Here is a 24,771-nt window from a genome sequence, read left to right on the forward strand (position 1 = left end):
TAATATTATTCTTCTTCTTCTTTTTTATAAACTACCTTGATTGTATTAATTTGTATGTAAATTCTTACAATCATAACAATTAACATCAACCTAAAAACAAGGAAAGAAAACTGGAATTAAAACAGTTAAAACCAACAGAAACTGTAAATATATGGTAGTCTCGACATAGACTCCACCAGCTCCAAGCAACCACCAGCGACACCTCGACCACATTGGAAACCCCATCCTTTTCTCTGGGTCAGCTTCATAGTTCCTCCTTCTTCCACAGTGTTGGATCTCCCATGGTGACGACTCACGAGTCATCAAGTCGTACAACATAATACTCCACAACAACAAAGTCAGATTAGCAATTCCAAACTGGAATGCCCCACCAAAGGCCCAACTAGTGAGCGGTGGCCTGACCGAGAACCCCAAACCAGCAAACCGGAGCGGGGGTAGAAAATGGGAGAGAGCCATGGCTTTGAACAAACAAATCATAGTGCCAAACCAAAATCCGGACATAAAGGGCTGAACCCATGGCCTTGACGTCGATAGAGAGATGTTAGACCAAGTAAAGCCAAACTGAAACTACCACAACCAACTGCATACCAAAAACCAACTAAACATGACTAATATTATTCTTGAATTAGTCTTCTTCACCCATAAATGTGAAACATATCTATAAATGTGAAGCATCTATATATATAAAGCTCGCGCACATTCTCTCTGCTCACCATATCACTCTATTTTGCACTCCAAACAATATTAGTGGCTCCTAAAAAAGAGGAAGTGCTAATAATTAGAAATACCTCCCTGCATTTGCTTAATTCTCCCTAATCTATTCTTAATTGTCTATGGCCTCCTCAAAATAGAAAAGAAATATATTCTCCCGAAAACCTATTACCCTAACCAAAAAAACCCACGAGTAAAAAAAAAAAAAACCCCATGAGTAAGAAACCAAAAATGAGCGAGTACTGCAAGAAAGTGATCGAGTACTTGATAATTGCTAAAATGATTGATTCTAACTAGAGTGCGTGGCTTGATTAATCCTGGAACTCGCTTGGTCAATCGTGAGAAGCACCAACCAGCTGAAGCAAGGAAGACAACACTAAGAGATCTGCAGAATGCTAACACAATGGTGGCACTCTAGATTCCTTTAAGGTCTATGGCACGAAAAGATGTACACCTGAGTTTTTCAATGGTCCCTCCATGTCGCTAGTCTCCAAGCACAAATGGGAATTTTGTTTACATGCGGCTGAAAATCTAAACATAATGGTGGGTTGGTCACAATCAAGACAATTTAGCCATGGGAAACTGTTATAAAAATGATTTGCTCAAATCCATTTAAATATGAATGAGTAGTTTGTCTCCCAAGTTACCCCACTTAAGATGAAATGGGTTTTTTCTTGAAACAGTACGTAATCCGTGGAGACCTGGGCTCGATCCCAGCAGCCACACCATTGTTAGGAATATACAACTTAATTGTACTTACTCTTTACCAATTACCAAACTATACAAACCTTTTGTCTTGTAAGTGTCTTGTACTTCTTAATTAAATCCGAGCCTAGTGTAGATACACTATGTCCTTAAGACAGATTTTCCCCCTCACGGTGCTTGAAGGTTGATGGGAAACTGTCTCCCAAGATAGAACGGATTTCCTTCTATAGAAAGCTAGCACTTCAATTCTATAGAATCAACGAACACAACATAGTATTTGACTAAGAACGGAGGAGAAGAAGAAAAGATCGAACTCTCATTGATCGGTGTCTTTTTCTCTCCAAATTCATCCACTATTTATAGGTGAGTGGTGCCTTTTCGAAACAACACAGTGACTCTTGGGAAAAAGTAAGCAACTCTTTGAAAAGTCACATGTTTCGAAAAGACACACCATTTCGGCATATAGCACTATTTCAACCGGTGCCTATTTCGAAAGGTTGCACCTTTTCAGCATGATGATGCATTTTCAAACCAAGTGCACATTTGAAAGGTCGCACCTTTTCGCATAATGCACTGTTTTCAAACAAATGCATCATTTTGAAAAGGTTTTTCTCACATTACGTACTGTTTCAAGAAAAAACCCATTTCATCTTAAGTGGGGTAACTTGGGAGACAAACTACTCATTCATATTTAAATGGATTTGAGCAAATCATTTTTCTAACAGAAACAAGAAACACCCAGGTAACAAATCCCTTTGAAGGGGCCAAAGGTCTCAGCATTCGCACTCATTCCCGGGGCTTCTCTAAACCCCTACCCATCTGGAGGACCTTCACTTCCTGTTTCTCTTAGGAAGCCGGCATGTTGATGCTTCTCCAGTAAAAGCGCTAAATTATTAAGCCAATTCTCCTGCAATTATTCCTCTTGATTCTCAAAAGGAAGATGATCAACATTTCATGGAGCGGTTCCATCTTTTGTAGGCATTTTTGAAGAGCTACGACAATTCAAGTCATGAAGAATACATACAGAGTAACTTTCTTTCGATTCAGTGGACTAAATCTCACCCATTTCAAGTTATTGACTTACCTATTTTTTTTCCTTTTCAATTTAAAGTGCTTCTATCTTCAACCTCTGCTGGCCGTATTAAACATGTCGTTGAATTGGAGAATAGAGCGCAATCCATCTTTTGTTGGAAGAAAGTAAGTGACATAATTTTGCATTTCTGAAATTCTTTTTCATTTAGTCTTTAGATTTCTCTTTTATTTGCTAAGGAGAAACAGAACAAACATAAATATAAAGGAAACAACATAATAGAAAAGAAAACGTGGCTGGCCAATACTAGAATGTAGAATAGTTGCAAGTCAGATGAAGATTAGCAATATCAATTAGTAGATAATTGTTTCTTACGAAATTAAAATATCAGTAACACTGATGAGTGTTGTGCGTCTTCATTTGTGTGAGGATTATTTTTCAATTCAATGTGGTAGATATATGTACGTCTTAAACTCAGTACTGTATGTTTCTAAGTCTAGGCTACGACATATTGACAATGCAGCCTTGGGCTATAGTTATGCTAGCACTAATTACACTTGAATACTTTATTGTATTCTCGATCTTGCACTTTTCACCATGGATTGTTTAGTCTCATTTCACACTACGGACAAAAAAATGAATGTGTTTTTTTTTTTAATTTATCTTTATTGCTTAACTACGCAATATACCAGATGGTGACTCAATTGGAGTTAAGTTTCAGAAGAGAATGTGTGTCGCGGCTGCTGTCGAGAATTCCTCCAATTTTAAGACTGACGTGAGGTATTACTACTTATAATTTATTAATGGGTATCAGAAGACTCTTTCACATGTCAGAGTCTCTTAATTGAAGCTGCAATATTGTTGTATCTCGACTTTTTTCAGTAAAAAAATCAAATGAAATTTCGAAATAAAAACAAAAATATAATCAATCTAAATATTTCCCATCGAAATATGTTATTCGCAATTCAATAGACCATCAAACTGTTCTTCTCTGACGAACAGCCTCCACAAAATTTCCCCAAAAAAAATCGATTAATTCTCCTCTTCTTCTCCAACAGGCACAATATTTTTCTCTCTCCCTCTTATTCTTTAATCAATAACTAACAATAATAAGACAACTATCAAGAGACAGATGGTTTTTATTTTTCCAACCATCATACATTGGATAAATAAAAATCTAACTTTTAAGTTTATAATATGAATTTATGCTCTCAAATTAAGCAACCATCAGGTACGATTTTTGTTTTCTATCTCATTCTTCTTCTTCTTCTTCTTATCTCTTTCCTCATCGAAGGAGAACAACTTACAGAGCTTCATGGCAAGAGGTAATTACTTCTATTCACTTATTGTACGCTTCATTATTAATTATTGTTATTATTAATATGATTATCAAGGTAAATGCTTTCGAGTCTTGATATTCAAAGCCATTGCGAACAATTCAATTGGAGTTAAGTTTCAGAAGAGAATGTGTGTCGCGGCTGCTGTCGAGAATTCCTCCAATTTTAAGACTGTGGCTGAGAAATCAAGAAAAGAGAGGTAAGTTACTAATAGGCTTCAGTATAACAAAGTTTGTTTCACAAAATTCTAGATAGAATAATGTCATAAGGACTTCACTATCTCGGTAGGTGGAATCAAGTAAGAAACATGAAGATTATACAAAATTAAATCGAATTGTGTTGCCACCATCAAATGCTACAACTTAAATTCTGATCGAATTTTTTAATGCCCAATGAGTTTTATGAGTTATGCCAGTATATGAGATTTATTCACTGATTATAGAAGAGGGGAGAAGGTAGCAAATCACATAGAATATGCTCATCAGCTCAGGCTACTCTACAATGGTTATCTGCAATGGCGCTTTACTAATGCCCAATCATATGTTGCATTAACAAATCACAAAGAATAACATCAGAGGTTTGTTTATTTTTTTGTATGGTGATAATTGAGTCTATTGCCTGAAACGTTTCAATTTTCATTTTTGGTAATTGGTATCCTTTGTCTTCCATGCATAAATTGAAAAGTTTGAATTGGGTTAGTAGGCTGTCTTTCACCTAAGATAACTTCATCAGTGAGAATACATCTAACTCAACCAAGTCATCCTGATGGTCTGTTTCCACTCTATTATCTTGTTGTGTAAACCTCTGGCCCGTATACTTGAGTAAAGTTAGTAATTGTATAAATTCTTGAAAAATTCCTATACTAGCCACACAGTTTCAGTTCAACAATCAGCAAATGGTACTATTAATGCTTTGAGGCACAACGTCTATCGTGGCATACAAGAAATTTTTCTCGGGTATAAATAGGAATTTAAACAACCCCCTATGGTGAACATTGTATCTGAATGGTAGTTCATTCATAGGTACACACTTCATTCATGTAGTATTGCAATAATAGTTCCTTAATGAAGCAGTTCAAGAAAGAAACCCTGTTAGCTATTTGTGATTCGTGTATTGGTAAATGAAAAATCAAAGCAGTTGTTTAATTAATACATGGTTGAAATTGTATAGTCTTTTGCATCTTCATAGGTATTTTAAGTTTGATTTCTTAAGAATATTAATGGGTTATTTTAGTTTGATTCTAAATGTGAAGTCTGCTATAGAGAATAGTCGTCTATTTGTAAAGACAACATTAGACTTAACAATTGGCCTGACAATCGGCCATAGGACTATTAATTTATAAAGTACTATTACACTAGAAACTAAGAATGTCATCATCAACGTCGTAAAAATCCTATTGATAGTGTTAGTGGTGCTAAACTTATTCAACGCCTATATCTAATATGGATTAACCTACTGGAATTACAATTGAGTATGGTGTTGAGCTATGCATTTTGATTTGTTACAATTTATTTATCTAAAGTTATCCCTTCAGAAAATGCTACTTAATTAAGCTATTGGTTTTTTTTTTCCAGTATACTATTTGTTCTTTTTTTTTGGTCGATAAAACAATTTTGTATTAGAATATCGATCAGTGTTGTGAGATGTTGGATAATCTATTCTAATACTTTATGTTTGTCGTAATTTTGAAATATATCTTCCTTGGTTGTTTTCTGATTTTGCAGGCCTACGCTGTGTCAATTCAATTCAGATAAAGAGGCATATTCAATCAACAACAAATATTGGGTATGTGTTGAAATAACCTTTCACGCATGTGTATGCATAATTTTTGTTAAGAAGCTTTTATTTGTCATAAAAGATTTTACATGATTTCATTCGTTTGTGGTGGATGTCACCCTACTTCTCTAATCTCCTTGATAGGATCAATTTTGAGTTGCAACTTCAGGGATAAGGACTTGAGTACCTTTCATTGTTGCATTGTTATTGGTATGTCAAACAAACGTAAAAGTGGTTGAATAGTACTTGAGATTGCACCCAATTCAGGTAGCCTTGCAGGTTGATCTTCCCTAGGTGGATGGTGGTATGCATCCTATATTTTTGTCTTGATGTGATCTAAGAACAGGTGAATGCATCTTCTTCTCCTATTATCTAATTCTATGATAATCTCTTCTAATTCTCATCCTCATCATTTAACATGATTTTGTCCCTTAATGCTTCAATGGTCAGTCGCCATCTTGATTTTGATTGATATTTTTTTCCAGGTCTCCTCCTTATATATATATATATATATATATATATATATATTGATTGATTGATATGCTTTTGATTGATATGCTTTCTGAATTTATATATATAAGTGATTTTGATTGATATGCTTTCTGAATTTAAAGTTGACCTTCTAGAAAAAGGCTTTTGAACTCAGGGTGCAAATTTGTACTATAGTTAGCTAGAACTTTACAAACACTTACGTTTTCTTATTTTCTTATGAATTTCAGCACTTAAACGCACTCTTGCATATAAGGATATGAATACAAATAGATCCAGTTTATGGTGCCTGTGTTTCTCAAAGTTTATTTTCCTATATTAAACGGTACTGGTATTTCCGGTTTCCGGTTTCCTATATCTTTGAAAAAAAGAAGCACTGACATCACAGTCATCACAGGTAAGGACAATTTTTCTTTTGTCTCACTATCAAAAGTTACAACTTAGGTATTAGATAGTCTTTAATCAATGGATTTAGGTTTCGATTTCCATTCTTCAATTTTCATAGGTTTTTATATTCTTTGTATTTTTATTTTTTGTTTTCCCAGTGGTTTAACGTATCAGTGTTTTGATTCTATTCCAAATTAATGTGTTATTGCCTCATACTCCTCTTTGGTCCCTCCGTCGAGAAAAGACCCCACAAGATGACCCTTATTCACCCATAATGCGCCAAATGCGCCAAACGTGCGTCCTAAGAAATCCCCATAGTGAGCAACTTTCTGTTTAGGTTTGGTTTCTGTTTGTTTGGTTGAAATTGGTGTTTTTTGGTTCGATTTAAGTGTTAGAGATTCTATTTTTTACGTGCTCGAATTCAACTGTTTTTATATGATTTTTCATTAAAGTATTACCACACTGTTGTTCTTATGTTCAGCAACAAACTAACGTGAAAGTGCATCGATGTCGACCGGTGTTTAGATTCTTTGAGCACCAACCTGTGGAGTGGTTATTTCGGATGCAGATACACTATTCTCATCAATCTGTCATAGAGCATTCACCAGGATATCATATTCCTCATTATCAACATCTGCAACAGTTACACATACTTGCAGGTATGATTTTAAGCATCATGAATTATGGACAAATAGTAAGTGTAAAGCCCTAAATAGTTGATATTTTAACATATTCATCCAACCATATGAAATTTATTCTGAAACAAGGAAAGTGTGAACTATCTCACTCTCTTATGGGTACAATAACTTTAATACGCGGGATACTTGCATCTGCACAAGGTCAAACCTTATTAGCACCTCAGTTTGGTAGTCAGTTGCAAGAGTAGTAGCATTGAGTGGTGGAATTCCGTGACCATCTCTAAGAACACCGAACCGGGGTGCAAAGGTTTGTCCTTTATCTTCGTTTAACAGAATTTTAGTATTTGAGCTCATATATTGGATTGAAGCATTTCCTGTTCCACCAGAACGTGATGAATTGGTATATCCTTTTTGATTAACCCCTCCTTTGTGAGGAACAATAGTACAAACTACATAAATGTAAGGATCACTCTTAGAGCCTCCGAGTTTAGTACGAACTACAGAACTGTAAGGATGACTCCTGGAGTCCCCGGGTTCATTACGAACTACAGAACTGTAAGGATGACTCCTGGAGCCTTTGGGTTCATTACGGTGTGGACTGGTATTTTGAGTACATAAAGGTCCACCAGCCCTTCGAGAATATGTTGTGGGCGGTCTAGGTGGTCTACCGCGTCCTCTTCCATAATTGTGGTTTCTCTGTGATGTGTTCTTATTAGTTGCATCTCCAGTTGTAGATTCTTTTGACCTATCTGTCCTTAAAAACAAAGAAATAAGCTCTAGAGCCTCTCAGCACCTCTTTCCAGACACTAGGAGAATCAGCCTCCAGTAGGAAGAACTCTGCAATCAGTGACATTTGAAAGGAAAAGGAAAACTAAAAAACCATATAATGGAAACTAGCATAAGGTGTTGCAATAAAGAGATTATAGCTCCTTCAGCTTTTTTATTCAAAATATACTCTTTGGTTCAAGACTAATTGTCTGTAGCATTCTTAATAATGGAAATTTATTTAAACCAAGGCAAAAAGGGAGATCTTATTAAGGTCTTGAGCCAGGGACAAAAGATTAAAACAACAAATTTTGGAACAGCATCTGTCACTTACTTGGACTCCGTCGCACTGATAAGGAAATTCAGATTTCTCTGCAGTCTGTTCAACGTTTTCTCACATTATGGCAATCATACTATTAGAAGGAATAAATGCATGCTAGCTTCTCACAATCGATGCATCCGATGCTCTAATTACAACCACCCCTGTAAATCAGATTCTATCTCCTTCACGATCGATGCATCCGATGCTAGCTTCTGATAAGGCATCGTGATTCCATTGTGGACTATTAGATTTTTGATGCATCATGTAAAGCTTTTCACTTTGAAAATAAAATGTGTGTTTATTTTGTGAACTATTTACCAGTTTTTAACTCCAATCATGGGAAACATCTTTCTGCAGCCTGATAGACCAGATGAAATAGAAAGAGTAGAAGCTGCTGGTGGAAGAGTCATAAATTGGAATGTCTATAGAGTACTAGGAGTGCTTGCTACTTCTCGATCCATAGGTATGTCCAATGATTTATCCTTTAAGAAATGGAATTAGTCTTATTTCCTGCTGTTTATGCTATCTTCTGAACGTAATTAAGATCTAAATATTATGAATGTAGGTGATTAGTACTTTAAACCGTTGTGATTTATGTACCGGAGGTCAGCATAACAGAGCGAACGGAGAAAGACGAGTTTGTCATATATTAGCAAGCGACGGTTTATAGGATGTTATGTCAAATGAGATGGCTTGCCAGGTTGTAAGGCATTGTCGAAATGGTCAAATTGGGAGAACATTTGCAAATTCCACTAAGGAAAGTGATGTTGCTGAAGCAACAGCAGTCCTAGCTAAGTTGGCAATGGCTCAAGGTAGTAAGGACAACATTAGTGTAGTGGTAATTGAGTTGAGCAAATCAAATTGAAAATATGTAAGCAGTAATTGTTCTGTTTTGTCCATATAGAGAGGCCGAAGTTTTAGTTTTCCATTGTAGTTTTATAATTTTCTTCTACTTGAGCTTTGAAGTTTCAATTTTGAAAAACAAATTGTACAATGATACTTTCTATATATATTTATGTTTCCATGGATTAGCTAAAAGGGAGAAAAGGATTGTAATATAGCATTCCCTCTATAATTATTTCTTCAACTCGAAGCAGCACGTAAGCGTTTAGAAGAGATTCACCTTATTAGCGATACTGATAGTACATCCCAAAAATGCAAATAATGATTGAATGTCCTCGACTCCTAGGTGAACGTATAATTTTCATTTTTCCTTTTCCTAAGCTTTCATGCTTTAGTAGGACTCAGTATAAGAGTTCACAATTAATTCACGTTGTTTGTTTGTTTTAGAAAAAAGACGAAGATTACAAATAAGGTTCACTCACAATTGCTGTGGTGATGGAGATTTTCAGCAGACCCAGCAAGTAAACCAAGGCCGATTGCCTAACTAAAAAATCGGTTTGATAATGCTTATCTTTTGTCCTATGGACTAAGAGTTGTATATGTACACACAATACAATAACTTCTAGATAATTTGAAAAAAAAATCTAATTTAAGATATATACAAATTACGTAGTAATTGAGCCTCTTGGGAAATCATGCCTTATCTAAAATCTAATTTAAGATATATACAAATTACATAGTAATTGAGCCTCCTACGAAATCATGCCTTATCTCCTATATCTATACAAATCACGTAGTAATTGAAGCAACTCCTAAAAAAAAGGAATGCTAAATAATTATAAATACCTCCCTAGATTTGCTTAATTCTCCATAATCTGCTATTCACTTATACACATTCAACCAAAAACCTATTACCATACTCAACCAAAACACCTCTTTACCGTCTCTATACTCAACCAAAACATGTACATTGGTCACCAAATCAGGTACTCTTCTTACTGTTTATGTTATGTTTGATTCGATTTTTTTTCTGCTTGGAGATGGGGACTTAGAAATGCCATGATACTATCAGGGATGCCTAGGCATCAAGAGTAGAAAGTTGGACTAAAGCCTCTTTGCCATTATTTTGTTGCTTTGGGTCAGATATAACATAGCCCGTTTGATGAGCATACACAAGTCTTTACAATGCCTCTTGCTTTTATTGATAGCTATTATATTTGTTTTAGTAAATTTTAGTAGTTCTTATAATAATTTTATGTCTTATGCAACTTATAGTTCTAATATGGTTGCAAGAGGGACAACAAAGCGTACTACAAATAGTGCCAGAGCAACACATGGTACAACTAAACCTAGAGCTGCAAGAAGATCAAGAACAAACGTATCTGACCCTGAAAATTGTTCGGCAAAAAAACCAATTCTTAGTACTCCAGTACTAAGTAAAGAAGAACGTAAATTTAATAGATTTAATCGGATGTCTTCTTTAGCAAAAAAGAGGAATAGACCTCTAATAAACGTAAAAATGCTAGTTTACCTACGAAATGAACGATAAAACTCAAAACGTAAGTAAAACTAAACGAAATTACGTGCCTAGTTTATCAAAGATTGTTCTACTCTCTATCTATTGAACATATATAGTGGAGTAGGAAGTTCGTTCCACTCCTAGTTCTTTCACATGTAATGTTTTCTAAGTCTAATCAATCTTAACTAAAGTCTAATGAGAGATTTACGAATTATAAACTACGATGCAACTACTCACAAGATACGACTAATTAACTACGGAATGTTGCGTTGATTCTATAATAAGGAATTAGGGGGGATTGATTCCACCTTAACTCAACTTAACTTACTAACGACGAATTTAATCGTCATTGAATTGAATCTTTCGCACGCGAAACAATTGGTTCTTCTTAATCCCTAATTACACATGGCACTTCTACCAATTCATAACTAGCATGTGAACGATTAAACCCATTCTCATGGTGAATTAATCGTTTCTAGAGTGGAATAGAAATTACGGCGACTTCTACGATAATCGAATCAAGTTTCATCAAGGCTTCTCAACCCCCTTTAATGGAGGTTTAGCCGAGAATCATTCCGCAATCATTTCCATATGAATCTAAACTAAACATAATATCAAGATTCCAACTTTACTAATTTAACAAACAATAATTGAAATCTAATTAATAATTAAGAAATGATATCAACAAAAATTTAAACTAGATCTATAAATGTAATGACAAAAAAAAACGAATTGAATAATAATAAACTATTTTATTAATCTAACCAAATGAATAACAATATTTTAAAGGTTTAATCTAAAACAAGGAATGAAATGAAACTAAACTTAATTAAAGACCATTAAATCTAGATCTAAATTATTCTAATCTAACCCTAGCTACCATTACAAGGAACTAGTTTTCTGAATATCTACTAGATCCTTAAGAACTAAGTTTTTCTTTGTTTTTATATGTTTCAAATCCAAAATCGTGCATGGGCTTGGAACCATGTTTTGGGCCTGATTCTCTGGCCCAAAACCCAATTCTTTCAGTCCAAAAAGGCCTCTTCAGCTGGAGTTGGCTTTGACAAACTTTTCGTCCACTTCTACTCCTCTGATTGGGTCAAGGCTTAGACCATTAGAAAGCTCTTTCCGAGCCGGTCGTTTTGACGTAAGGTAGGCCCAATTCCGAGGTTTGAGTCCAAAGATATGGTCTTCGGAAATTCTACTGACTTTGTACACTATTTCTTCCCACGTGGACTTTGACTTTTCAAGGTCTGAGTAGGCTTTACAAAGGCTTTGTCTTCTTGAATCTTGGCCTTTAATCATAAAACTCCTTAGCAACCAACCATTGCTCCTTTATCTCATCAAAGTGGCACATTTCTGTACATAATTGACTTTGAAGCCTGAAACGCATAAAAACACGTAATCAGTATTAACTCTTAATTATTACTCACATAATTGGTCTAAAAGTATGATTGTTAAGGAGTTAAAACTATAATTTTGGGCTCTTATCAACCTCTAGGTGTTGGTGATTTGCAAAATCAGTTAAAGAAGGATTTAATGAAAGAAATTCCTATAAAAAAAAATAGACCTCAAGAGAAAAAGAAACTGTTTTGATTCGCTCAGAGATGATGATTACTATTCACAAATCAGTGGATGTGAATCAGATGGTGATGAAGAAAGCAATTCATATGAAGACATGATGCTTGGAGAAATTGAACATACAAGTAAGAATCTAAATATATGTTATTTTGATATTTAGAATGTAAAAATTTTAACTGTGTGTTATTTTGTTATTTTTTTACACAAGAAATTTTCAAGAAGCATGGAATTTTGGAGAACCAAACTGTGTGTGTTTTTTTTGTGGAGCAATATTATGGTATGAAGAAAGGGTTGGGGAACAAGACAAACCAACAAACCACAATTTGGAATATGTTGTCTACATGGAAAAGTTCAACTTCTTGTTCTGGCTGATACACCTCCCTTCCTGAACCAACTACTAGATTATGAAAGTGGTACAAAGTCAGCAAATTATAGAGAAAATATACGGGCGTATAACTCAATGTTTGCTTTCACATCAACTGGAGGAGTGGTTGATAAAAAAAAAATAAACAACAGAAAGGGGTCATATGTTCATAAGATCAATGGGCAAAATCATCACAAAATTGGAACCTTGCTACCAATTCCAGGTTGGCTTTTAAATTTGGTCAGTTATACATATATACAACAAATGAAGTGCAAAATATTAGATTGTTTTGGTATGTATAATTTTTTTTAATGAACAATGTAGAAAATAATTTGACATTTGATTTTTCTTAATAATTTTGTGATTACATGTCCTTTACCTGTTAATTTCGTTTTTGTTCTTTACACCAGGTCAGATTCCTAAATTTGGCTAGTTATACGTATATGATACAACCAATGAAGTGCAAAACAGATTGAACTCTTTTAGTAAAAAGATTGAAAAAAAAAACGTTGGATCCAAACATTATAGCAGGACTCATTAAAATGTTAAATGAAAACAACATAATAGCTGAGAATTACAGAATGGCCAGAGATAGATTTACAGAATCTGAAATCACTGATGTTAGTATAAGACTCATTAGTACAAGACAGACTGACGGAAGAGTATACAACATGTCAACTTCTAATGAGGTAGCTGGTCTCATTGTTGGTAATGGAGATGAATCTCAAGGTCACTGTGACGTTGTTGTTGACAAGAAAGGATATAGCTTGAAGAGGATCGATGAGACTTTTCCAAGTTTTATGTCAATGCAATACCCTCTCTTATTTCCTGATGGAGCTGATGGGTATGTATAGACCTGAAATCAAATACATAAATGGTAGTAAAGTTGGTAAGAGACAACATATTACCATGAGAGAGTATTATGCTTTTAGAATGCAAATGAGAGCAAATGAAGGACTAACAACATTTAGAGGTGGTCGATTGAAGCAACAATTTTGGGTTGATACATACACTGCTACTGAGGAAATGAGGCTTTCAGAGGTTAGAAATAACCAACATACGATTCATGCTTTGAACTATACCAAGGTTTGGTTGATGCTGTTGTTTCTGGGGACACTAAACCTGCATCTGTTGGTAGGCGATTAGTTTTACCATCGTCTTTTATAGGTAAGTTCAATAAAATCCCAAATACTCACTTGCAACCTTTGAAAATTAATATATAATGACAAATGATTAGTTTTATCATTGTCTTTTATAGGTGGTCCAAGATATATGGTTCAAAATTATCAGGATGCCATAGCCATTTCCAGATGGGCAGGAACTCCTGATATTTTCACCACATTTACTTGCAACCCCAAATGGCCTAAAATTCAAATGGCATTGGACAAGGTTTCTAAGGGACTAAAACCTGAAGATGCTCCTGAAATTGTTGCTCAGGTATTCGAAATAAAACTGCACGAGTTAATGACTGATTTGCAACGGCGTAAACATTTCGGTAAAGCTTGGGTAGGTCAGACTTTATGTTTAATTATTTTGCTTATAATTTATAAAATGCATAAGCATAGTTCCATTTGGGATTAACGAACATGTATATATACATTTCAATAATAGTGGTTCATACATAATTAACCCAAAAATATTTGGAATAATGGGAAACTTAGAATGAAGAAAGAGTGTTATAGTTCAAAGAGTCAATTTGCACCTACTATAGATTTTCAAATCTACCAGTTTAGTAAGACATCAGTTGGTGGCATAAATAAAGGAAACTTAGTACATACCTCTTGCTTGAACTCCTTAGACGTGTTTCCATCACTTATTTCAATTCTATTTTCAACAACTTTAGCATTCATCTCACGTTCCCTTCTGCAGCGTCTCATGACACAAACAGTCGCTTTTGTGTTTGTGGAAACTGGACACAAAGAAAAGACCAATAAGAAGTGAAAGTGTAAAGCTATAATATTTAGCTGAACTATACAGCCACATTAGGTTCTTATGTGTGGGGAATTGACAATTCAGTTCACTGTTAACAAGTACTTTTAGAGGAAGACCAATTAAAAGAACAACAAATAAATATGAAAAACTAGGTAAAAACAGTCTCTCATGTTTAAAATCTAAACTACAGTATGTGCTGCTTAGTAGTCAATGCTGTTAAAAAACAGATCTTGAATTATATAACAAAGTTACACCATATTCAAGTAAATAAACATTGAGAGCATAAAACAACAACCTGAAGTCTAGCTAGATTTACAAACCAAAATTTACAGCCAAAAAAGAAAAAGAACAAGAAAAAGGGGGTAAAACACAGAAGAAGCAACTTGAAAATTTTAAGTTCTGATTTGGCAACATAAATCTTCTTTCCCAGTCAACGATACCTTCGATAGATAGGGCTGTACATGCAGCTTTCTGCAAACTCTAGAAGATTCTTAGGTTGAGGAAGATGAGTAGCCAAACCTGTTGGAATGAATAAAGTATTAAGCACATAGTTCTACAATTTAATATGGTCATACTTTATGTGAACTAATTTGGTGTGACGAAGCTCATAAGCATTAGCAGCTACTTTAGCTGCGATATGTGCTGAAAATTTTCTGATATTGGAAATTGGTGGATAAATCATTCGTTTTTCAAGATTTTCTTCCGTCATCTGCCCTGCTAAAGCTTCCGCTGTTTCAAGAGGGAAAAAAAGTAATAAGAGGGTTAGATGTGCAGTGGTTAACTGGTTATTGGCAGTAAAAAGATGCTCATGGAATGAACACAACTCGAATAAGAAAGCTGCATCTTAGAAAAATCATGTAGGTATATGAGTATATCATAAGCGTCAAGCTAGCTTCCTCAGCTTTCTCTCTGAATCAGTTATTCCTCCTGTCCCGTAGGCCAAAGTTGCGTGAGCATGATTCTATTGCTACAAGCCTACAACCATAGAGCAATATAGCATTTTTCACAACACGTCTTAGCATTGATTGAAACCTTACATAATATATAGCCCCCCACCTTTTCACCTCTCCCAACCCTATTACAGATGTAGTCGATTAGCCCACAAAGTTGGCTGTGAATCCACCTGTTTGGTGCAGCATTGCATCAATCTCATCACCATCCTCCATTTCAAGCTGTAATATCAACAATCAAGCTCAAAGGTTAAACGCACAGAAATGAAGCTGATGAATTGGATTAAAAGGAAGTACACGTGATAGAAAAATAGATACCTCATCTGGAGTCTGCTCTCCTCTAAGACGACGACCATCAAACAGTAAGGCAATTGAATTGAACTCGACAGATTGGCGATCACAGTATGCAGTCCTCAGTTTCCTCAGCTGAGTACTTCTTTTGATCCTAAAGAAAACTTCATTTCCATCCTAAATTAACATAGAGTCAGTTCGAATTACCGTGACTTTCACTAGAGATACAACAAGCACCAAAGTTCAAAGAAGACAACCCTGACACTAGCAAGCAATAACCTTTCCAATACGTAGTTTTAAGAAAAATACTGGATTTCAAATAACCCCAGCAATGGTATTTCCTAAGTTTCCTAATGTGCAGCTTTCAAATATTCGTTAGACAGCTGCTAACTAATTTTGCTGTAATGAGAAAACCCAGACTGCACCTGATCTCTAATTCACAAGTAAATCCTAAAGGTACAACGAATTCAAAACTAACATGACCATCATAATAATCACTAAGCCATGCCAGTAATATGGACGGTATACACAAATCACTTTGTATTCTATATATGGTTACAAACATATTATAGAAAGAAATTTAAATTTGAGTACCCCTTTGTTCCTATGAACTGTATGAATGATGCCAAGTACTTCAGGATCAGGAGTAATTCCATATTTTGCTTTGATACATTCGTCTCTCTAAATTCTACAAGAGAATTCAAAGCTGAAAAAATAACACAGACACACATATAATCTATTCCGAAGAAATAATAATATTCTTTTGTACAAGTTTCCACTCAATTTGTTTTTCCAAGTTTTGACTATGCCAGAGAAATAATACTTTCCAACTTTTGTTATGCAGCAATATACACAATAGAGTTTCAGAAGAGGGGTTTACCACACGCTCATATATTGCTTTTCTTGGATAATGATGCCAAGCCAAAGACCCCTGCTCAGATCAATAAGTTAATATCAGCAGAGCTTCCAAACCCAGAAGATAAAGTTGCATATGAAGTAGTCACACAGTTTATGATACATGGGCCCTGTGGAGATTTAAATTCAAGCTCGCCATGTAAGTTGGAAAATAAGTGCTCTAGACACTATCCTAAGGCCTTTTGCAGTGAGACTTCTATTGATCATAATGACTTCACCGTTTATAGGAGAAGAAACAATGGTCGTAAAGTCACGGTTAAAGTTTTTGATAAAACTGAAGAACTGGACAATAGGTGGGTGATACCACATAATGTCGATTTGTGTGTGAAATTTCAAGCACACATAAATGTTGAGCACTGTAATAAGGCGAGGTCGATCAAATATCTTTTCAAGTATATTAACAAGGGCAAAGACAAAGCCACTGCCATTATTGTCGAAAATGTCGCGACAGACGTAGACACAGGAAAACAAACCATTAGAGATGTAGACGAAGTTGAACATTTTATTGATTGTCATTATCTTTCTGCTTCTGAAGCATGTTGGAGGTTATTGAATTTTGAAATTCAATACAGAAACCCAAACATAGAAAGGTTACCATTCCATCTTGAAGGAGAGCAAATGGTCTATTACAGTGATAAAGATCTACCAGAAGAAGTCATAGAGCGCGAGAATGCATCAAAGACAAAGTTTACAGAGTGGCTTAAAGCAAATGCCATGTACCCGTCTGCTAGAGAACTTACTTATATGGATTTTCCCACTAAATGGGTTTGGCAAACCAAAAGTAAAGAGTGGATTCCAAGAAAAGGTGGTGGTAAAAATAAAATCGGCCGTGTCTACTATGCTCACCCTACATTAGGAGAAAGATTTTACTTGCATATATTGCTTAATATTGTCAAAGGCCCTAGAAGCTTTGAAGAGATCAGAACAGTAAATGGAACTACTTATCCTACTTTCAAAGCGGCATGTCAGGTAACTTATGAAATGAATGCTCCAAAAAATTTAAAAGTTTTTCATAATCAGAGACACATCTATTATGCATGTATATTATTTGATTTCATTTAGTACATCTTTTTTATGCATATGTATATATATAAGTATATATATATATTTATTAAATTAAATTTACCTATCAGGCACTAGGTTTGCTTGATGATGACAGCGAGTGGGATGATGCTCTGAAAGAGGCCAGTGGATTTCAAAGCCCTAAAGCGTTACGTGAACTGTTTGTGCCCATTAATGTTGAAGTGCGAGATATCATTTCCTGAAAAATTATGGGAAAAACATCATCATGCTCTTGGAGAAGATATCTTATATCGGTATAGAATAAACAATGGGAATCAGACATTGAATTTATCATAAGAGAAAATAAAAAATTACACTCTGTGTGAGATTGAAAATATCATGCTCAAAAGAGGAAAAACTTTGGCAACTGTGAAGGACTTTCCATTTCCAGATATGAAGGACCAAATGCCAGCTGGGAATAAAATAATTGCAGAAGAACTTGACTATAACTGTCGTGCATTACGTGATGAATACGTAAAATTGAATGAAGCCCTTAATACTGAGCAGCGGGAAGTTTTCCAATCAGTTACAGAAGCAGTATATTCACATAATGGAGGTGTATTTTTCGTTTATGGCAGTGGTGGAACTAGAAAAATGTATTTGTACAAGACTATCATTTCAAAGTTGAGATCAGAAGGTAAAATTGTACTTGCAGTTGCTTCTTCAGGAATAGCATCACTGCTTTTACCAGGAGGCCGAACAACACATTCGAGGTTTAATATTCAAATTCCTACCAATGAAGATTCAACTTGCAACATCTCAAAACATGAAGCACTGGCCAAGCTCATACAGAAAGCCGATCTTATTTTATGGGATGAAGCACCAATGACTCATAGGCACGGTTTTGAAGCTGTTGATAGAACTTTAAAAGACGTAATGGATGAAGAAACCAAACGTTTCGGTGGCAAAACATTTCTAATGGGTGGTGACTTCAGACAAATTTTGCTAGTTATTCCAAGGGGTAAAAGAGGTGACATTGTTGTCGCTTCAATAAATAGGTATGATTTTGGATATATCAAAAAACACAATTTTATCAAATAATTCACTTAGTAACCTTGAACAATTTATTTTTTTTACCATCTTTATCTATATTTGACAGGTCCAAAATCTGACTCAAAACATGAGATTACAAAATGACAGAGTAGACCCTAAAACAATTAGCTCTATAGAAGACTTTAGCAAGTGGGTTTTAGATCTTGGAGATGGAAACTTGCCAGCAATTGCTATGGAGAATGATATTGAACGAACATGGATACAAATTCCAGAAGATCTCCTTATTCCAGAATCCGATGACTCTATCCAAGATATTGTGTCAACTATTTATCCAGATTTTGCTAGAAATCACAACTCGGTTAAGTACCTTAAGGAAAGAAGCATCTTGGCCCCTAAGAATGAAACAGTTGATGAAATTAACTCATACATTATTTCATCACTGCCAGGAGATTTACAGAGTTACTTGAGTGCAGACTCACTTTGTCCCATAGAAGGTTAGCACATCAAATAAATAAATAAATAACTGTTTTCCTTTAGACGTTTTTTACATTTCTTATAAGATTATTTAATTATTTTGCAGGAAAGTCTGCTGAACAAGACGTTCTCTATCCTACAGAATTTTTGAATACTCTTCAATTTTCTAGAGTGCCAAACCATAACATTGAGCTGAAAGTTGGTGTTCTCATAATGTTAATGCGGAATTTGAACCAGAGTGCAGGGCTTTGCAATGGAACTAGGTTGATTGTGACCAGGTTAGGATCCAAAGTTATTGAAGCAAAAATTATAACAGGTAGTAATATAAGAGATCCAGTCTACATTCCAAGAATCATCCTGTCTCCGAGTGACACCAAGTGGCCATTTGTCTTCAAGAGAAAACAATTTCCTATCAGAGTGTGCTATGCAATGACTATAAACAAGAGCCAGGGACAAACTTTCAACCATGTTGGTGTTTATTTACCATGGCCAATTTTCACACATGGCCAATTATATGTGGCTGTTTCAAGAACAACATCTAGACAAGGACTAAAATTTCTAATAAAAAGGGAAGACGATGAGCCAAAAAGATATACACAGAACATTGTGTATAAAGAGGTTTTTCAAGCAATTTGATTAAGGTACTGTTCTTATGATTAAACTTATCAACATCATAATACTTAATGTTTTTTGTAATATTATTATTAATATTTTCTATTTGCGTTGGAAATTCCTTTGCAAGTGATTGTAAGGCTCAATTACTATCTGATTTTTGCAGTGAAGGACTTACCACTAAAATCGTATACATGTTTTTTGCAAAAATACTATGTGTGCATGCTGGAATGGTGATTTGATTTCCTATAGTACTGTGAAAAAATAACACTAAGAAATGAATTAAGTATGATCTAATTCATTACATGAACTCATAAACCTCTTATTCCATAGGTTACTATTTCATACCAACTTTGTCTAATTTCTTTGTCCTATTATGTATGACATTTATGAAAAAAAAACTTATGTTGTCTTCACTTTTTTTTATTGATATTGACTGGACACTCAACATCATTTAGTGTGATCTAATGTAGGAACTTTAGATCTGACTCTTTCCCAAGGTCGATCTCAGGAATCAGGATTCTATTTTGTGGAAAATCAAACCATTCAATGGTGGGCTGGTTTGGCCAATGTTTGTGCAAGTTATATATGCCTATTGCCTATGATAAAAAAATATGCCTATTGCCTAAACTGGATCATTGTCACCCAGGGTTCTTGCACGGTATGTCGATATGCTTACTTTTGGATAAGAAGTATTGATTTAGTGTGTTTTGCTTTGGTAGTTGTTTTCGTGCAAGTTAGCACACACTCTCATCTGTTTGTAACTTTGAAGCCCAGTTCTTTGCGACATTATCTCATGTGTGGTAAGTTCGTATTTAACTTATTCCCCCTGTGCTTTGGATTATATTTACTGGGAGATTTGTTTTCATTGTTATCCTCCTTCTGGTGAGAATAATATACTATCTTTGGATGAAGCAACTTCCCTCCTAAGTTGGTTGAGCTAACTTACTTATCGTCTTGATATTGGTAATTCTTTCTGTAGTGCTCGAAATAACATAGAGCGTGTGATACTAGATGAGGAAGGTGATGAGAATGGTGGGAGTAGCAAGGGTGTTGTGGTGGGGAAAGTCAAGTAAGAGGAATGTGATCTGCAGGGACACAGAGTTGGGGCCAAGTTCAGCATTTGAGAGAAACCGGCGGAGAAAAGGTGATGCTTATCAGGCAGGAGTGTTTCGGGTCATAACAACTAAAAACAAAGAGTTTCACTTCGTTTGTGAAGGTGGGGTGGGGTTGAAATAGCTGAGTTGTGGATGAGAGGGATAAACCTGGTAACTAGAGAAGCAATCTTTGGCAAAAAGCAGAGTGAGACATACCAAGAGCATTGGCATTTTGATTGGGTAACCTGTACAGAAGTTTAAGAAGAGTACTTTATCTCAAAGTACTTTTTAAATGGTTCATTTTTGACTTCTTATTGTAAATGTTTTTCTCGATTTCGAGTAAATGTGGATTGTTCTATTGAAAGATATATGCAATGAGATTCTTAGAATTTGTTTCATGAGCTTTGTTGTCGCTATTTTCATGTGTCTGAGAAGATTGCAACTCAACAGATAGTCTTATTTGGTAGTACTTTAGTTAAACCACCCGGCCTAGACATATTCATATTGGTACTTTCTCCAATCATATTTCAACTTCGTTTCTAAGCAAGAAATTACTTGATTCGACTGAAAAACACGACAAGGTACGGCACTATAAGGGTTAATGTTTATCTTCATACGATTTCTCAGAAAAATCCAATCAGGAATTAACCAATAGAATCTACCACTAGATCACTATAAAAGGTTAATGTTTATCTTCATATGATTTCTCATAAAAATCCAATTAGGAATTAACCAATAGAATCTACCACTAGATCTTGCAGATTTAGTATGACTATATTAATGTCAAAGTTTATCTTCTTTAAGAAAAATTTACTTACTAAGTGTTTTGTTCAACATTAAATTCCTATTAGCTACGTTTCTGAGAAGAATAGTTTGATTCAACTTCTAATTCATACTAATACTAAACCTATAAATACAATACCAATATACAATTGTCATTCTTAACTCCTAAACAAAAAAAGGTAAAATCTTAACTAATCTATTTATACTCCATGAACTATATGGCTTTTAACAATATTTTGATATTGTTAATGGTTTACAGATCAGACGAAATGGCAAGGAAGTGCAAAACTTTTGACGAACTAAACCTTAACTCAGGATTTTGCAAAATAAGAGCACAAGTCAGCAAACTCTGGATATCACGGTTTAAGGAAAGACTCTTTGGAACTGAGATGATATTAATTAATGAAAAGGTAAAATTTATTTGTTTAGGCTATTGAAATTAAAATTCAAGTTTCATTGTTTGATAATTTTAAATGTTTTTGTTGCTATAAATAATTAGCACTATTTTGACAAACAAAAAGTTGTTATACTGCTGAGATTTTCAAGGCTGTTGACAGGAAAACCAAATTCATGCTAAAATCGATAAAGTTTTGCAAAAGGACTTTGACACAAAATTGAAACAAGGAGAAGTTTATTATTTTGAAAATTTTGAAGTAAAGGCAGCCCCATTTAAATTTTAACCTGTGAGATTCAACTTCACAATATCATTCAAAAAAGAAACAGTCATGACTACTTTAAAGGAAGACACATCAATATTCAGGCACCACAAATTTTCATTTGTTGAATTTGAAGAATTCATGGAGAAAAAAGATTACTATGTCAAAGCGATCAACACAGTTGGTATGTTATTAATTACTTAAAGTTTTGTTTTGTACATGTATTTTTTGTAATAACATTTTCTACTAAACAGATTTTATAAGGCTTCTAAAAAAAGTATTAGCTCAAAGCCCATATGGTTTTAGAGATGTTACACTAATGAATGAGAGGTAACATATGAAGAAAAAAAATAATTCGACAAATTTTTTTACAAAATAAATTCTGGTTTCTGATTTCTTTTTGCAGGAACTATGAACTGGATATAGCTCTATGGGGTGAAGATTCAGAAAAAATTGCTGGACTAAACAATTCTAATGGAATTGTCATAGTCATATTAACATCACTCTATATGAAAAAAAATTGGACGTAAGCAAATTATTCAATAATACTCAATGTTTATATGTCTAATTTTATTATTTTAAAAAACTTAATTTTAATTATTATCTAATTTGACTCCATAGCTGTCTTTAAAGCAACCGTCGCATCAGCAACACAAGTATACTTCAATTTGGATATCCCTCAGTCTAATGAAATGAGAAAGAGGTAAAAATAATCTAATATGTTTATTATTTAATAATTAATATATATTGACACATAAATCTAATCTAATGCAGCTTTGAGACTGAAAACATTCAAATAGAGTTTGAGAAACATAAAGAAGGTGAACCTACTTCACTTTTGGAAGTACTTAGTAAGGACAGAGTCACCATCACTGACCTAATTAAATTAGGCAAGGAAAGATGCAACCAGGTTAGTTTGTAATGTTGGAATTACGCAAAGACACATGCAAAAAAGTTATTTATTTCATTATTTAAATATTGATTTGCAGAAAAAGTCATTTACTTGCAAAGCAAGATTCGTAAAGTTTTGGAAATTGTTGGAACTACAAATCTTGCAAATTCTGTACTGTCAAACATGTAGAAACCGGGGATGAACCATACTGCAAGGAATGTAAAACTACTTACAATGAACCATCTAAGAGGTAAACAAATTGAATTTTCAAAAACACATAAAATTTATATGTTACTAATCTTCTCAATTATGTTTTCTCTTTATAAATAAGTACTATCTTAAACTTTGTGTGCAAGATGAAACAAATCAAACAGCATTTGTTGTTTTTGGAAATAGAGCAGAATACATAGTGCAACAACCATTTGACAAAATTAAAAAGATGCATTTAAAGGCGAGTAAATATACAATTATTTAATGATACCAAGTATAATTTTTTGGAAAATATATATTAATGCATTTCATTTTCTATAATGCAGGGCAATGATTGGGATGAAATTAAAGGAGAACTAGAGAAAAATACTGGAAAGACATACATCTTCAAAGTTGTGATAAACGAGTACAGTATGCATGAAATGTATCCAACATTCAGTGTAAACAATGTCTTGGAAGAAGAAACTAATAAAGAAAAAACAAAATATATTGACCCAATAGACAGCCAAGTCATTGAGCAGGTAATAATCTTTTAAACTAACTTCCTTTACAACCGTGTTCAATTTTATTTTCATATATAAGAAAAACTTACATGTCAAAAATACAAGAAAATGGATCAAATAAAAAGAAAAATAAGAACAAAAATCCTACAGATGAGGTCTCACCAACAAAAAAGAATCGGAGAGCTCCAGAATCACAATGAACAGATGGGTAATAGGATTTTAGTGTTTTCGTAGGTATAATTTGTTAGAAAAATGATTTGCTCAAATCCATTTAAATATGAATGAGTAGTTTGTCTCCCAAGTTACCCCACTTAAGATGAAATGGGTTTTTTTCTTGAAACAGTACGTAATGTGAGAAAAACCTTTTCAAAATGATGCATTTGTTTGAAACAGTGCATTATGCCGAAAAAGTGCGACCTTTTCAAATGTGCACTAGTTTGAAACAATTGCATCATGCCGAAAAGGTGCAACCTTTCGAAATAGGCACGGTTCAAAACAAAGCTATATGCCTAAAATGGTGTGTCCTTTTTCGAAACATGTGACTTTTCAAAGAGTTGCTTACTTTTTCCCAAGAGTCACTGTGTTGTTTCGAAAAAGCACCACTCACCTATAAATAGTGGATGAATTTGGAGAGAAAAATACACCATATCACACAGAGTTCTGATCTTTCTCTTCTCCCTCTGTTCTTAGTCAAATACTATGTTGTGTTCGCTGAGTCTATAGAATTGAAGTGCTAGCTTTCTATAGAAGGAAATCCGTTCTATCTTGGGAGATAGTTTCCCATCAACCTTCAAGCACCGTGAGGGGGAAAATCTGTCTTAAGGACATAGTGAATCTTCACTAGGCTCGGATTTAATCATTGGTAAATTAAGTTCATTAGTTGAACTAAAAGGTTTGTTTGTTTGTTGATATTAAAAGTTTGTTCATATCAATT

General features: G+C 34.4%; 2 protein-coding genes across 2 annotated transcripts; one reads left to right on the forward strand and one right to left on the reverse strand.

The window, feature by feature from the left end:
• Nucleotides 1–15,442: 15,442 nt before the first annotated feature.
• On the reverse strand, nucleotides 15,443–16,129 carry LOC147508577 (small ubiquitin-related modifier 2-like). The gene is made up of 3 exons (XM_086597356.1): nucleotides 16,124–16,129; nucleotides 15,668–15,817; nucleotides 15,443–15,571 (listed from the first exon to the last, which is right to left on the reverse strand). The coding sequence occupies exons 1-3, from the start codon at nucleotides 16,127–16,129 to the stop codon at nucleotides 15,494–15,496; spliced, it is 234 nt and encodes a 77-aa protein (XP_086453482.1). The 3' UTR covers nucleotides 15,443–15,493.
• A 26-nt stretch (nucleotides 16,130–16,155) lies between these two features.
• Nucleotides 16,156–22,256, forward strand: LOC147508578 (uncharacterized). Its single transcript, XM_086597357.1, has 9 exons — nucleotides 16,156–16,162; nucleotides 16,485–17,524; nucleotides 17,689–17,777; nucleotides 17,968–18,598; nucleotides 18,717–19,104; nucleotides 19,191–19,362; nucleotides 20,679–20,768; nucleotides 21,836–21,986; nucleotides 22,134–22,256. Exons 1-9 carry the CDS (start codon nucleotides 16,156–16,158, stop codon nucleotides 22,254–22,256), a joined length of 2,691 nt encoding a protein of 896 aa, XP_086453483.1.
• The last annotated feature ends 2,515 nt before the right edge of the window (nucleotides 22,257–24,771 follow it).

Source organism: Coptis chinensis, chromosome 3, assembly GCF_015680905.1.
Source record: "Coptis chinensis isolate HL-2020 chromosome 3, ASM1568090v1, whole genome shotgun sequence".
NCBI lineage: Eukaryota > Viridiplantae > Streptophyta > Magnoliopsida > Ranunculales > Ranunculaceae > Coptis > Coptis chinensis.

Excerpts from the sequence above, each read along its gene's own strand:
- LOC147508578 (XM_086597357.1), top strand. Across the intron at positions 18,599-18,716 it reads GTAAAAGAGGTGACATTGTT|GTCCAAAATCTGACTCAAAA; the intron begins GTCGCTTCAATA and ends TATATTTGACAG. Across the intron at positions 19,105-19,190 it reads CTCACTTTGTCCCATAGAAG|GAAAGTCTGCTGAACAAGAC; the intron begins GTTAGCACATCA and ends ATTATTTTGCAG.
- LOC147508577 (XM_086597356.1), bottom strand. Across the intron at positions 15,572-15,667 it reads GAGAGCAGACTCCAGATGAG|CTTGAAATGGAGGATGGTGA; the intron begins GTATCTATTTTT and ends TTGATATTACAG.